The sequence below is a fragment of the Crocodylus siamensis genome, chromosome 4 (assembly GCF_052110815.1).
Source record: "Crocodylus siamensis isolate JL-2025a chromosome 4, ASM5211081v1, whole genome shotgun sequence".
NCBI classification, from domain to species: Eukaryota; Metazoa; Chordata; order Crocodylia; family Crocodylidae; genus Crocodylus; species Crocodylus siamensis.
The window spans coordinates 5,386,363-5,401,739 of record NC_143398.1 but is presented as its reverse complement, the minus strand read 5'-3'; the positions used below and the strand labels follow the sequence as shown (position 1 = coordinate 5,401,739).

The window sequence follows — 15,377 nt, the reverse complement described above, 5'->3', positions numbered from 1 at the left end:
CCTGCGCTGATACAGGTATAATAAATGATACCTAGACCATGCATCTAGACCAGTCTGCTTCCTACTGTTCTGCGAGATGTCTGAGCCTTTGGGAAAGAGTTGAGAGCAGGAAGTTTTTTGGAGCGTGTTCTTCCAGCACCAGTTTTGACGTACTGACTTGTGCTTCTTGAAGAGATCGGAGAAATGCCTGAAGGTCAGATAGGTCGGTGATTCTCAACCAGGGCGCCATGGCTAGTGCTGGGCAGATGCCTGTACATGCTTCACAAGACGTAAACCCAGAGATTTCAGTGAGGACCCGTAGCATCCAAAGTTTTCTGCCCTGCTGCGGTCTTTCTGAGTTCTTTGCAACAGAAGAATTATTCTTACTGTTTTTTGACTATGGGAAAATAATAAGCAAAAGCTAAGAGCTGGCATTTTCTGAGGGGTGCCTTGAGTCTAAAAAGATTGAGAACCACTGGGATAACTTTATTGCATTGAAATAAATAGCAGAGCGTGCATGAGAGAGAGCAAGAGAGCAGCAGGGCTCGTAGGAGTACTGCTTGTTAAGGTTTTTCAACATTTCCCATTATAAGACCCTGTGTTCAGTTGCTTGTGACTTTGCAGAGCTTGAACTGTCTGGACTGAATTTTTCCATGCCAGGTGTCTGCCTCAGGCTGAGTTATTTTGGAAAATGCTAGTCTACATATTTCCACTTCAAGAATGCATCTAGGGGGAAACTCGTCGTTGTTCCCTCAATGGGGAAAAAAATTCTGGTGACCTTTGGCTTGCAAAGCTCAAGTTCCCCATGCTTGCATATCAAGGACTCGGATTGCGGCAGTGGAGAGGGCTGCTGTGTCTGATTTTTCCTCTTCTGGAGAGTTGCCTAGATGTGGCCCAGTTTAACGCCTTGCAGAAGTCATAGTTCTCGCACGCTCAGTACAGCCTTAGTTTTAAGGAGCTAAATCTCTGGGTGGTTGTGTCTGCAGCCTGGAGCTGAGCAGGGCTTTTGATGACGCTGGAGCTTTTGGTCGTTCCAAGTCGTTTTGGGCCTTGAAAACTTTCCCTGGAGACTGTCACTTGTTCGCATCCTGGGCCCTGCTCTGCTGCCTGAGTGCAAGGCAGAGGGCATAAGAGGAGCCTGGAGAAAGAGAGCGAGTCTGGGAGCCGTTGAGCGCGGAGTACGTGGACAGGGGTAGAAGTTGGTTGATGACTAGGTTTGGGAAGAAGTGGATCAGAAGTGGCAAGAAGACTGGGAGATGGAGGCAGCTGGTTGTCTCGGCCAGTGGAGTTCAAAGAGGTGAGACTGGGATTTATTGGGCAAGGATCCTGGGGTCCAAAGTGGGGTCGGACTTGAGCTGCTCAGGTCTCTTCTGACCCTCCCAACTATGAAACTATGAAAAGCCTGAGAAGTGAAAACGGGGATAGGCTGGGGAGGAGAACGGGGTTGGGACAGAGAGCCAGGGGAGGGGAAGAGACAAGTGGAAGACGAAGGTTGAGGAGAACCATGCAGAAGAGATCGCTCTTTGGTGGGGGAGGAGTGGGCAGAAGAGTCTCCATTCACGTCCACCCCCCCACCAGAGCCTGGAGAGGACCACAAGGACCCAAAGGACGTGGATAAAATCCCTTTTTTAACTCCTTTAAAAGGGAGGGGGAGCTGCTGCCAAGGAATTTGCATCAGCTCTGATGTAGTTGCTCTGTCTGTGTGGTTGGCTACATCACCCCAACATTGACTGTGAATGTAGGAGGGTTAAAGTCGAATTTGTTTGGCTACGCTTGAATCCGTACAGAATGATGCAGACCAAACAGTTAATGCAACGCAGCCTAGCTCAATTTAGCCCTTGATATCAATACAGTTATGCTTGTCTGCGCCCGGAGTCTGGCTGGTCACCTGCTGTGAGCAAACGCTACCGAAAGTCTCCCATCCCATCTAGTGCTGATCCACGTGGGGAGAAGAGCCTTGCACTGGTGCGGGACTCCACTACCTTGAGCGACAGACGTCTGTGTCGAGTCCAACGGCTCCAACCCCGTTGCTGACTGCCCAGCCCGGATTCGTAGCATTGCCCATCCTGTTCGCTGGCCGAGGCCGGGGCTCCCGGGGCAGGGGAATAGCCCAGGCGATCGTGTAGTTATAGCCAGCACCACCACGCATCTGCATGGGGGGTTAGATTCAAGTTGCCGGCTGCTGACTTTCCCTAACTTTTGGCAGCTTCATTTTGCATCCTTAATGTTCTGTTAATATAGATTTTTGTGTTTTCCATCAGGTCCATTTATTTTTTATGAAGTCATAAATAATGTAGACGGGGAAGAATACTTGCAGCATCAAATTTCCCAGCCTGTAGAGCTGCTTCCTACGAGAGCTGTTCCAGCATCCTTATTAAGTTTTTAGTCCGTTTTTTCTCAGGCAAAACTTTGGCTGTTCTTGAGTGGAGGTGTCCCCCCTCCCCTGCCTGCTGCACCTGCTTTCCTCCCCGTCTCAGGGGTGGGGGACCTCCAGAGCTGCTCCTGCCTGCTCCAGCTGAGACCCAACTCCGGGACTGACAGCAGCAGTGCCCCCCACCCCCGTGCCTGCTCCTGGGGGGCCCAGGACCCACTCTTGCATTGCTGCTGCCTCTGTGGCTGTTCCAGCTGAGCCCAGCCTGGCTAGAGAGTGCAGGACTGGTTTCTAAGCTTTCCCCATCCCCAGGGGAGCAGGAAAAGCAGCAACCTGCCAGGAGGAGAGGCCAGATAGGGAAGTGGGGAGGGATCATGTCTCTGAGCCTGGGGGGAAGGCGGGGGTGCTTGCCTGGGGGAAGGCGGGGGTGCTTGCCTGCCTTGGGAACTTTAAAAAGTTCCCACAGCTTGCTCTGCCCGCACCGGTCTGGGTGGGTGGTGGGAGGAAGCTGGGAGCAGGGGACACACGCACCCCCGTTTGCCAAATCCTGGCTCTGCCTCTAGGCAGCTCAAGATTTGGTGGGTCCTCAGTTCTTCCTACATATCAGGCCCCTTTCAGCGGTCTCATATTGAGTGCAGTTGCTGGCATAATGAGGAGGGCAGGAGTGCTGGCTGCATCTAGTAGCCTTGCTGGTAGAAATCCACTGATGCTGTCCTCTGAATCTTAACCGTTTTCCTCTTTGCTAATGTGCTGCCTACCCCGAGCAATATACTACCACCACACAATAAATGTCTGCGCTCTTTTTGCTGCCTGTGGGTTTTTCTCCCTCCTGACTAAGATTTCTCTTGTAGCTGCTGGATTTTATGAAGCAGACTCATGAATGACGCACTGGAAGGACCAGTTCGGGATAATGCAACGCTAAACAGGGTTTCCCTTTTATTTCTCTTTCAGATTCATTCAGGAGATCGAACATGCCATGGAGCTTAGCCCGACCAAGCAGTGCCCCCTCCGGGAGTTCCTCACCATGTACATCAAGAACATCTTCCTTAACCAAGTCCTAGCAGAGATCAACAAAGAGATAGAGGGCGTCACGAAGGCCTCAGACCCGCTGAAGATACTGGCCAACGCGGACACCATGAAGATGCTGGGAGTACAGCGACCTCTCTTGCAGGTAAGAAATGCGTGGCTTGCCAGCCCATTTCAGTCGTTATAAACCGATCTCTGTAGCAGAAGTAGCAGCGTACCAGGGTCCCATCCAAGTGGGTTGACTCTTCGCCAGCTCCTCTCCTTGCCCCCTGTTCTCAAACCACCTTTCGCGTGGCCAGACCTGTAGTGAAGGCATCTCTGCCTCTTGCCAGTGAGCTGCTCTAGCATTAGGCCTTATTCTTTATGAGCGTATATGTGGAGTGCAAATGGGTCATGCAACCAAAGGCTTGGAGGGGACCTTGAATCCCATCCAATCCAATGACCGACACGGGAATTTTACAGATCAGAACGAGAACGCATTGGTGGAGCTGGAATGAGTTGCCCTCAACACTGGCGAAGGTTTTGCACAATACCGAGTCCTCCTGTGGCTGTCTGCAGTGCTAGCACTCTCTGTGGCTCCTAATAAAAGAAGAAATAAGGCCAGTTAGCTACAGGCACAGAAATCCTTTGAGAAACCTTTCAATACAGGGTGGAAAATCACATTTCAAGGCTGCTGTGCTGGCTTCCCGGGCAGAAAAAAGAATATTGAAAGTGTAATAAAAAGATGCAGTCTAAGGTAGAGTGGGTCTGGTTCGGGACTGGCAGCTTGAGTTCGCTAGATATACTGGGAAGTCGACCTATTGTTGTCCTGGGTCTTTCTTGAACCTTTCTTGTTTTTCCTTTGGGAATTAAAACCGATAAGAATCCCAGGTCATTTTGCTCAGGCATATGACCTTATTGGGTGCTGATAATGCTGCTTAGATATATCGGTGTGTGGGTTTTGGATCTGGGTCACTGACGCCATTAACCTTGCAAATTTACGTTAGATGCTTAGCAGAAGAGTTTTTTGGGGGGAAAGCAGGGTGGCGGGTTGCCTCTTTTATAGGCCTGTGAATTTGTTAAACTGCATCAGTGCCTTTGCCTTTAAGGTCCGTTTGGGAGCGTAGATGCATGGGATTGGGATTCCTTAATTGTTGCCTATAATTTGCTCCGCATGGTGGATAGGAATCATTTTGAACAGAAATTATTTTTACTCACAACGTTCACTTGCTCCTCTGGTCTGACAGTTTCCTGTCATTTTATATGAGGATAACTTGAGGGGGAGAGGATACGTATTTCTGCCCCTTTGAACTGAGGAACCCAAGCAGGCCCCTTAAATAATCCATTGATTTTTTTCTTTTCTTTTTTTTTTTTTAAATGTAATTTGTAGTCATTGCTGGTTTGATGGTCTGGATGGCTGAAATCTTTCCTTTACAACTGAAAGAGTTCAGATAAGCGGCTGCCGTGCAAAGTAACCTTGCCCCACTCAGCCATTGTTGCTTATGCCTAGCCAAAATATTTCACCTGTGTATTGAGGGCACCCTTGCCTAATCCTCCTCTGGACTGTTTGAGACCTCCAGCAAAGGGACTGGTCCTGATGGTAGCTTTGGGGTAGATAACAGGAACCAGAACCCTTAACTCGACTTTGCAGAGTTCATCTTCGAATAGCCGCCTCCTCGGAGAACTGCCAAGCTCGGCATACGTGAGTCGAAGACCTCTTTCAATAGGTGAAAGGTTTTCTGCCGTTCTAACTTATCCCGTCCCTTGCAAACAAATGCTGTAACTCAGCAACGGCTAAGTTAAAGATTGCAGCAGCCCGTTATAAATATTGCATTTAACTATGGATATGGCCTCATCCATAAGTTTTATTTTTTTTTTTTTAGCCATTATTCTGTCCTGAAATGTAAAGCATTGTAAATCACGTTCCTTTTAGCGCTGACTGAGAAGTCATGAAAAATGAACTCATTTGTTTCAAAATTATTCAGCATTAAAGTTTATGCTGCGATTGTTTAAACCAGTATTAAATCAGGCTGCAAACAGCTTGACAACTTCTTATATCCTGTTCCCATGCTGTCGGTGTCAGATGTGATAGATCTTTTCAGCAAGGTAGCCGCTACCAGCAGCGGTCTCAGGCATGCAGTTTCAAACATATTTCATGGTTTCATGCCCAGTAAAAAGGGTTTCTTACCGGTTTGATCTTTCCAGCCCTGGGGCTGGACAGCTCATACCCGAGTGGAATTTTCCTTTAAGGCAGGCTTGCATTTATCACAGTCGTGTCATTCATCGTGCGGTGCAAAAGTTTTCTAACAAAGCGCTGATTGCTGAAAATCTAGTTAAAGTCTCATTCCGACTTCTGAGTGCACAGCTGTTTGCAGTATAATGATTTGCTTGAGATAATTACCCTATTGCCTGGACTGATTATCCCGCATGCTAAGCGGAGTCACTGCTGGGGATCACTTGTGGATTTCCCGAGGAAACATTATCAGTGGCGGCGGCATATTGTTTTCATCCTGTCAAATTACTGCATGTTAATAAGAAGAATGGTCACAGTGAGTGGCACTGAAATGGCAACCGGTGGTGGGGTGACTGTTGCACTCTTTGGTACCAAGCAGATTTCATTGTTATTAGGGTAAACAAATTAGGCTTCTTTTAAGGTCTGCTTGAAGCAGTAATCAAAATCTATTAGACTCCAATCAAGGCCGATCAATGGCATTTCTTGCTCTCGAGGGCAAACCTTTGAGGAAGCACCTGTTCATGTATCCATGTGAATGCTATTTGGCAACCGCGCCATGGCTCCAAAGCACTGCCGTGTTTTACAGATGTTTAGTCCTTTGGAGCAGGTGGCATTCGTTTTACGGAGCCACTGGGCACGTCAGCATGAGACGCTACAACCGCAGTAGACCAACTCTATCGCGCAAGAGCACGGCGGACAAAACCCGCGCTCATGCGCGGTAGAGTTAGTTGGCTGCGCGTTAGCATCACAAAAAGCACGCGCGGTAGTGCCGATTATGGCGCATTAAGTTTAGTACCTGTAATTACAGGTACAAAACTTAATGCACCTTAATTACAGCACATTAATGAACGTGTCGATGCACCCACTGAGAGGCTGAAGCGTGTTGCAGGTCGCATGCTGAATCAGTGGCAGAGCTACAGAGCGCCCCCCAATTCCTGCGTGCATCGCAAACTCTCACGCTTTCTCAGTGGAAGTCCAAAACTCCCTGTTCACTCGAATATTTCTTTAGATGCTGCTTGCTCCCTTAGTGTGATGTTTCTCCTCTCCGGAAGGTTTTACGAAGCACCCAGCTGATCCCACTGCAAGTCTCCTGAGCTCTGCATTGAACTGCAGCACGTGAGCATATCCTAGCAGGGCCTACAGGCTGAGAGGTGAAGGCAGATGTTAGAGCAGCAGTTCGTTCTCTTTTCAAAATCACGATCTCACATGTTCAGTAAAGTGTACGCAGGGGATTGTGTTCGTCTTCGCAAGTTCACAAGGCATTTGGGCATGCAGACATAAGCAGCGTGACCGAATTATTGTCTTTGTCTTCAGGATAGGCACATTTTAAATAACAGGAGCGTTACCTTCTTCAGGCTGTCCCACGAGCATGCCTTATGCTTGATCTGAAAGGCAGCCCCTTTGGGAGACTGCTGGAAAAGGGACCGTCGGTGATGGGCCTTTAGCAGCCTAGGTCTCCATCCATGAGATTTATCCCTCGCATCCAACAATCATTCTCTACCTGGGCTTTCTCTATCTTTGACTTCCGTTACTGGAGCCACCAAATATCTGCTGGACGGTAACCGCTTTTTGGCCAGTGCCGACCCAGGCTGGATTTGAACCCATAACTGAAGAGACTATCATTATCACCAGCCTGTTTGTACAAATCCACTTCACATTTGCTTACCCACTCCAACAGCTGCGAAATGAACTTGCGGCTTAATCTAATTTGCACCTTCATTTTAATTATAGATATTACGACTTGCAACCAGTTCAGCCCTTGCAGCAGCCACATAAAGCGTACGCTGGGGCTGAAGTAGCACGTAGCCGCACAGCCAGGGGCGGCATTAGCTCTAGTTTGCAAACGGTCTTCAAATGAAGCCCCAGGTAGTGTGCCGTGGTGTCTAATCTCTGATTTAAGTTATTGCATTAGTTGCTAACTACACAAGAGCTAGGTGGTGGTGGTAGTATGCATGGCGACCATGATCATGGTCATGTCTTCATCTGTAGATCTCAAAGTGCTTTTCAAGGCAGGTCGGTATCATTTTCCCTACTTAGCAGGCGACAATGTGAAAACGCAGTGTCCTTTGTATAATCCTCTTTTCGTAGGTGCTACTGCTAACTCTTCAGACCTCTCTCACAGTTTATTTGCAGTGCACCAACCAGTATTGTTTCTACGCAGCAGTGTAGGGATGCTGCTAGATGCCCAGGGTAAAAGGGAATGGACAACTTCCAGTTCGCAATTGTGAACATGCAGCTGCCGGCCACATCTGCTTTTTTTTTTTTTTCGGTTGTCCTCTCTCCCACAAAGTTGGTGCCCAGGGCAGTTCCCCCCCCTTGTTATGTCACTGTTTCTAAGTGCCGCTTTAAGTTGAATTCATGGACCGAATTATGTTTCTAATTTAAAAGCTAGGGTTTCTGTGGGTGCAACCTTTTATTGGACCAAGCACACAGTTACGGTAGACCACTTTGTGAGTGCAGTGCAGTTGGTCCAATAAAAAGATCTCGCTTGCAAAAATCCTTGCCCCTCTCGTGTTTCCTGGACCATCCTGACTCCCAGCCCTTTTTTTTGGACTCGGAGCTTTTCTGTTGTTTGAAACATAACATGACACTTTTTGCTCCCAGTTGGAAAAGAACAGTTTCCCTAGGTTTTGGGTGCTGCAAACTGTGGTAGGAACAGGGTCGAGCATTGCATTTTCTGGGAGTTTTTTGCAGGTGTTGATTGGCTGCTGTCGGCTTTGATCTCTCAGCTGGAGGATTCGTTGGTGAATAAGCAGGGAGAGGTAATGATTTATGACACATCTGCTGACAGGGACTGAACTGCATTAGCACCCTGTCAATCTGATCTTCCAAGAGCTGCCTTTTTTGGAAACGTATTTGACTTTACTCACTATCAAAGGCATCTCCAGCTTTCAGGGCTGCATAGGAAGAACAGCAGTCTGTCAAAAAGGGTGGGAAAGGACTGCATTCGAGGCTGGGAACCACTGGGATCAGCTGTTGTTAAGAAGCAGCAAAATGCTAAGCCTGCGAGGTTATCCCGGAGCTGGAAGGAGCACAAAGGCCGGGTTGCTCTGTCTGGGCGAATTTTGAGGCCCTCTGTCGTGTTTCTCGTAATTCATCTGATAACCAGAGACTGATAACCCGAGCAGAAGGACAAATGCCCTTCCCTTCACTTCTCACCCATTGGGGATAGTTGTGCAAAAGCAAGAAGGAGCAAAAGCTGTCACCTTGTCTTTCGGCCTGCAAGGTTAGCAGCATGGTTTCATTACAAGCAGAGCAGGTTTATCAGCTATCGTTGCTACTTCCCAGGTTATAACTCTCTGAAGGCCCTCTCCTGCATAAGTACAGTTGCTCATAGACTCGTTGAAGGGACCTCAGGAGGTCACATCTAGTGCAACCCCCTGCTCCAAGCAGGACCAGCCCCAGCTACGTCATCCCAGCCAAGGTTTTGTCTAGCCGGGTTTTGAAAACCTCCAAGGATGGAGACTCCACCACCTCCCTGGGTAGCCTGTTTCAGTGCTTCACCACCCTCCTAGGTAGAAAGTTTTTCCTAATATCCAACCTAAACCTCCCTTGCTGCAACTCGATGCATGGCAATGCATCAATGACTTGAGTAGGACTTGCCCACGCATCTTTTTGTTGTTCTGTTGATGTTCCCTTCAAGGCCAATTGGAGGAACCCCATATGGAGATCACAGCCACGTAACTGGGAGTCGGAGGGAATTTAGCATGCGCAAGAACTGCCGGGGAGGCCAAGAAGCCTTAGTCCTCCAGGTGCTGAATAGTCCTTCAAGACACTGAGCACCATCAGCTGTGACCAACTTCAGCGAGACTGGAAGAGCATGGGGTATCCTATAGGACTGCCCCTTTAGAGAGGACTGTGCTACAGCCACAATTACAATGTTCATCCTCGCCACAGGCTCAGCAGGTGTTTTTTTCTTTCTGCAGGAAACCACCGAGCAATCCCTAGCCATGTAAATGCACCCCAACTTCTTAAATCTTTTGTTTAATCCTCTTTTGCACTCTGACTTTTCCACGAGTTGCTCTTGACATTTGGTTTATCCCCAACTCTTCATCTGCCCCAGCTTCAGATGCCGACCTTGACTGATTATTTTAATTAGCCAAGCAGCACAGACAAGCTGCCTTCATGGGATAAATATTGAGCTCATAAATCTTCATTTTGCCGCCTCTGCAGAGCTGCATGCTCCATGTCAGAAATGGCCCCTGTTATCTTTATGTCGGCAGTAGAAGTCATTTGGCTTGGTCACGCTCATATATATTTAAAGATCAAGCTGTACATTTCTCATTTGTAACCGTGTTAAAGACAATGAGGCCTTGCCCATCAAGGCAAAGAGGGCAGGCCATGGAAGAAGACCGTGCCTTCTCGTTAAGGGGTCACTGGTGCCAGCGCTGATCTTTTGAAAAGTACATCTTGGGAATTTAGTTAAGGCCATGAGAATGAAATCCCCCATCCATCCATCCTTCCAGCTCCTTTTTTTTCTAGATACTTTTCAATTTTAATCTGACATTTGGACTTAGCTGTGGCTGCTCCTATGATCCATGGTCATATCTGCAGTGTCCAGAACGTCCTTAGCATTCACTTGCAAATAGCTGCAAAGGCAGATTCTGATAAACAGCACATAACCAAGGTGTGCGCCCTTCTGTGAGCAATAGGCCTCTAATGCTTTTCTTTCCCCTTCTCCATCTTCACCAGAAAAGTTAAAGTGATGCCTGCATTTGAGGGGAGGGATTTTTCTCTGCGCTTATTAGACCGAGGTTAACATTCTTGATCATGGTAATGCAGAAAATGCTCTGATGCCTTTGCCTCACCTCTTTCCAGAATTACTTCATGAATCCCAAATGCAATTTAGGGAGAAGGGAGGGGGCAGGGTGTGAACCTAACTGGTTCAGAGAGGCGTAAGGTCTCATATGCAACAGCCTATTTGCCAGATTTAACTGTTGAACTGTTCCAAAATGTCACCAACTTGAAACTGGGTCACAGCTGAGTGGAGTGCTGTGGATCTGACACCAGGGGGTGGCAGTGAGCACCTAGCCCAGCATGCTTTGCAATGGGTGAGTTGGGAAGACCTGCTTGCACCCATGCTTTGAGAGGTCCAGTGGGCGGGTGACCTCTGGCTGGGGGCAGCGTCACTTTTCTGCTTAAACACGAGTTCAGTAAACTTCTGTAGCCGGCAAATGACCGAAGTCTTCGGTGTTCTTGCCTGACTTGGATAAGAAGTGCCAACAAAAGGGGAGGGGAAGAAAGGTGGAAAGTTGAGTTCTGGCTGCATATCAGAGTGGCTAATTGCAGCAATGTGTGTGGGGGCGGGGAAGGAGCAATGCAGTGTGGGATGCCCGGAGGACTGACCAGCTCCATGTCACAGAACACCTTGATGTCCACATATAACACTGAATTGGTTCAAAGCAGTACCTGATTTTTCCAGGTACACTTTGACCCACTCCAGGCAGACTGACACAGGCACACACGTCTGCCTGTTTCAGGCTTTAAACCTCATTTAAACTTCTAAATGCAATGTGCATCCGTGCTGTATGAAGGCTTGTACATCGCTCTGAGGTGCCACTCTGCCTTGCCGTCTGCCTGACCTGAAATCCAGGTTAGATTGCAGTCATAACAGGGTACGTGGCTGGGGGCGGGAGCCCAGCTGGAGGGGGTTAATGAGTAGTAGCCTGCCTGCTCAGGGGCACAGGGCCCGTGATAGGGATGATCATCAGGCCAGAGGAAGTTAAAAGTTCCCAGGGAAGGGAGCAAGGAGAGAGAGAGGGAAGGCTGTGTTGCAGAGGACGCAGCACAGAGCCCAGACAGCGTTCTCCAGATCCAAGGAAGGACGGTAGGTTTGAGTTAACCCTTTGTGAGTTGTTTATATCTTTGTTTCGTTATGGACACTAGTTTTCTTTTGGGGAAAAATGTTGCAACGGGGAAAATAAAAAGCTGCATTACAACCCGCTATAGCAGTACAGCGCGATACTCTTTTGTAAACGACCCCAAGAGAAGAAACTTTTTTCGCGGATGCCCTGCTGGAAGGTTGCATTCACATTACCTGTCATTCTTTTTACTGCGTTTGAAGACTCAGTCCGTTTCACTCAGAAAGAAACATCCTGTCATTTTGTAGTTTTGAAATGTTGTCTCAATCAGAAGTGCCAGGCGAAATGCCAGTGTTTTAAATAATTGATGGCTACTTTACTGAATTGTCATCATTAATCCAGCCTCCTTTTGAAACGTTCAAATGCTCAAAGGGCTAATCCTTTTGCTGCATGCTCATTTCTTTTTCTTTAAAGAAAATTTCATTTTTGGTAATGACATAATTTACCGCGGAATATAATTGCAGATGTGCAGCAGGTTCTGTGTTAGCTCTTGCAAGTTGTAAAGTGCCTATTACTATTTAGCCACTAATTTCTGTGCCTTCCCTCTTCTTAGAGGCTTAATTATACCTGCTTTAAAAGCACGTTTCGAAATGTGACACCTAACTCTTGTGGAGAACAAAAGGGAGATTAATCTATTGTTAAATGGAAAAGGTAAAGAAGCTATTTTACGCTGGGGAACCGCCCCTTCCTGACAAGAAGCATTCAATAGAGAGAGGGCAGAGACTGCTGCAGTTTTCAAGGGGTTGGGTTTGTCAACCATAGAATTAAAGGCAGAAGAATAGACCCAGGGGCGCTGTGATCAGAGTATTCATTTCTACACTATGGATTTCTTTTCCTCATCGGAGAATACAAAGGTTCTTGTGAAAGTGTATAAACTTTGGGAGCAGTTTAAAGGTTAATAACATTCTAGATTACATGCGAAAGCATTTCAAGAAGGCAGTAAATTGAGTTTCCCCTCTTGTTGCTAATCTGCAAATAGACCCCTTCACTTAAAAAATTATTGATTCTCTCTCTCTCACGTGCGCACACAAGCCTGCGAGCATGGTAATTTTTGCAAATGATCTATCTGCTAATGCGCTGTGATTTTCCTGGATGTGAACTTCGCTGTGCATGGGATGAACAGTGTTGTATAGCTAGGGTTATATCATGCAATCCATGGGTGTCGTATTGTGCAGTGGTTAGATCCAAGTCATTACGGGCCCGGTGTAGGAACTGCTGGGCAAAGTTCCCTCTCCTGTATCATTCAGGAGAGAGAGATTTGGAAAGACCCCTTCTAGTCTAGACTTGTGTGAGTCTTGCACTCCTGCAATGTCTAAGTAATATCACCATAACTGCAGCCGTGCAAGATGGGTGTCCTGAACTTTGTTGTCTGCTTCCCATCACGAGATCCCAGGTGTAACTGTTGAAAAAGGCGCCGAGAGGAGTGAATTAAAGGACACTGAATGTTTGAAGACTGTATAGATTGTGATCTCAATTGACCTTGAAGCCAGTAGAATTGCACTGGGTTTCCTGTAGTTCAAACATGATGAGATCTATCCCATTAACTGCAAGTAATGGCTTGAGAGAGTCCTTTTGAGCTAAAAGGGCAGGACAAGGGTATCGCATTCAGTTGCATCCGTTTCCTATTTGTATGGGTACCACCAGCCTGAATGACCACTTGCGCCCCATACAATGAAAGGAAGATTAGATTTGGAATAGAGTTTTATCCCGCGTTCTGTTTCAGCGAGTGAGTCGTAATGCTTTGAGTTTCGTGGGGAAGCCGTTTTCCAATGAAAATCGATGGGATTTGACGGGGTAAGTGCTCTGCTTGTCTTTGAACATCTCCTCCTGCATATGGGAGCTCTATTCAAGAACAGAAATGAGCCCCGAACTAGCCCAGTATGCTGCTTCGGTTTTTACAGTTGCATTTCCTATATGCTCTCTGCTCTCTCGCACTCTTTGGATGTCCTAGATCAAGGGAAAGCAAAGTGCTGTACCCCAAATGTTTCCAATAGCTGCTGCTCCTGTAGAAACGATGCCCTTCCTCAGGAACATGACTGCCATCTAGTCCCAAGGATCCTGCTCTTACGCTCACTTTTAAATTCCTGGCTATTTGTAGCAGCTGTGGTAGACAGAAGTGCCTCTTTTTTTTTTTTTCCATCTGTTTGCCTTTGAGTTTGCAAGTTATCGCTTCTGTGCAGAGGATGCCTTGGTTCTTTGTCTTTGTTTCCTGCATAGTGAAGTATTACAGTGCAACAACACACAAATTGGGAGCTCCAGCATGGAAGAGACTGAAGCGGCTAGAGCTGTTAGCCCCGAGAGAGCATGTTATACCACGGCTCTGAAGATGGCAGCGTCTCCTTATTCCCTTCTGGGCACAATTCAAGATGTTGCTCTCAAAAGAAAACCATACAGGTTTGGGGTCTAACTGCAATTTTTTTTTTTTTTTTTTTTTAAGAGAAACTACCTCTCTTCCTATGCATGTTGCTCCAGGCCCTGAAATCAGCTTCAGCTGCTGGTGGTCATTCCTTAGATGTCAAGATTTTGGCGGGGTGGTATTCAGTAGAGGGACTGTTTGCATTGCTGTTGATCCACCAGGCCCTCTGTCCAGTGGCCTGCAGGGTGTTGGGTAAAGCTATCATGGTGCCGTGGTGTAAATTATGTAGACTGCATCGGGATATTTTGGGGTGGGCGGGAGGGGAGTATAGGCAGCTGTCTTCACAGAAGATACAACCCTCTTAACTCCTGGTGGTAGTCTGGTTCAGAACCTCACTTCTTGGACGGTTAGAAATAATAAAATGAAAAGGCCGGAAGGGGTTTCAAGGGTCATCTAATCCAACTCTCTGCTCAGGCACCAAAGAAACAGTCATAGATTCATAGATTCATAGATTCATAGATGCTAGGGTCGGAAGGGACCTCAATAGATCATCGAGTCCGACCCCCTGCATAAGCAGGAAAGAGTGCTGGGCCTACATTACCCCAGCTAGATACACATCCAACCTTCTCTTGAATACCCCCAGGGTAGGGGAGAGCACCACCTCCCTTGGGAGCCTGTTCCAGACCTTGGCCACTCGAACTGTGAAGAAGTTCCTCCTAATATCCAATCTAAATCTGCTCTCCTCTAGCTTGTGGCCATTATTTCTTGTAACCCCCGGGGGCGCCTTGGTGAATAAATACTCACCAATTCCCTTCTGTGCCCCCCTGACGAACTTATAGGCAGCCACCAGGTCGCCTCTCAACCTTCTCTTGCGGAGGCTGAAAAGGTCCAGTTTCTCTAATCTCTCCTCGTAGGGCTTGGCCTGCAGGCCCTTAACCATACGAGTGGCCCTTCTCTGGACCCTCTCCAGGTTATCCGCATCCTTCTTGAAGTGCGGCGCCCAGAATTGCACGCAGTACTCCAGCTGCGGTCTGACCAGCGCCCGATAGAGGGGAAGTATCACCTCCTTGGACCTATTTGTCATGCATCTGCTGATGCACGATAAAGTGCCATTGGCTTTTCTGATGGTTTCGTCACACTGCCGACTCATGTTCATCTTGGAGTCCACTAGGACTCCAAGATCCCTTTCCACTTCCGTGCCACCCAGCAGGTCATTTCCTAGGCTGTAGGTGTGCTGGACATTTTTCCTCCCTAGATGCAGCACTTTGCATTTCTCCTTGTTGAACTGCATTCTGTTGTTTTCTGCCCACTTGTCTAACCTGTCCAGGTCTGCTTGCAGCTGTTCCCTGCCCTCCGGCGTGTCCACTTCGCCCCATAGCTTAGTGTCATCTGCAAACTTGGACAGAGTACATTTCACCCCCTCGTCCAAGTCGCTGATGAAGACATTAAAGAGTATCGGTCCAAGCACCGAGCCCTGCGGGACCCCACTGCCCACACTCTTCCAGGTTGAAACCGACCCATCCACCACAACTCTCTGGGTTCGACCCTCCAGCCAATTCTCCACCCACCGGA

General features: G+C 47.8%; 1 protein-coding gene across 1 annotated transcript in view; it reads left to right on the top strand.

The window, feature by feature from the left end:
* Positions 1-15,377, top strand: part of EXOC4 (exocyst complex component 4) — a 577,394-nt gene that overhangs the window by 421,969 nt on the left and 140,048 nt on the right. The window contains exon 11 of the mRNA XM_090041546.1: positions 3,302-3,521. Within this exon, the coding sequence (XP_089897672.1) occupies positions 3,302-3,521 (220 nt within the window). The remainder of the gene's footprint in view (positions 1-3,301; positions 3,522-15,377) is intronic.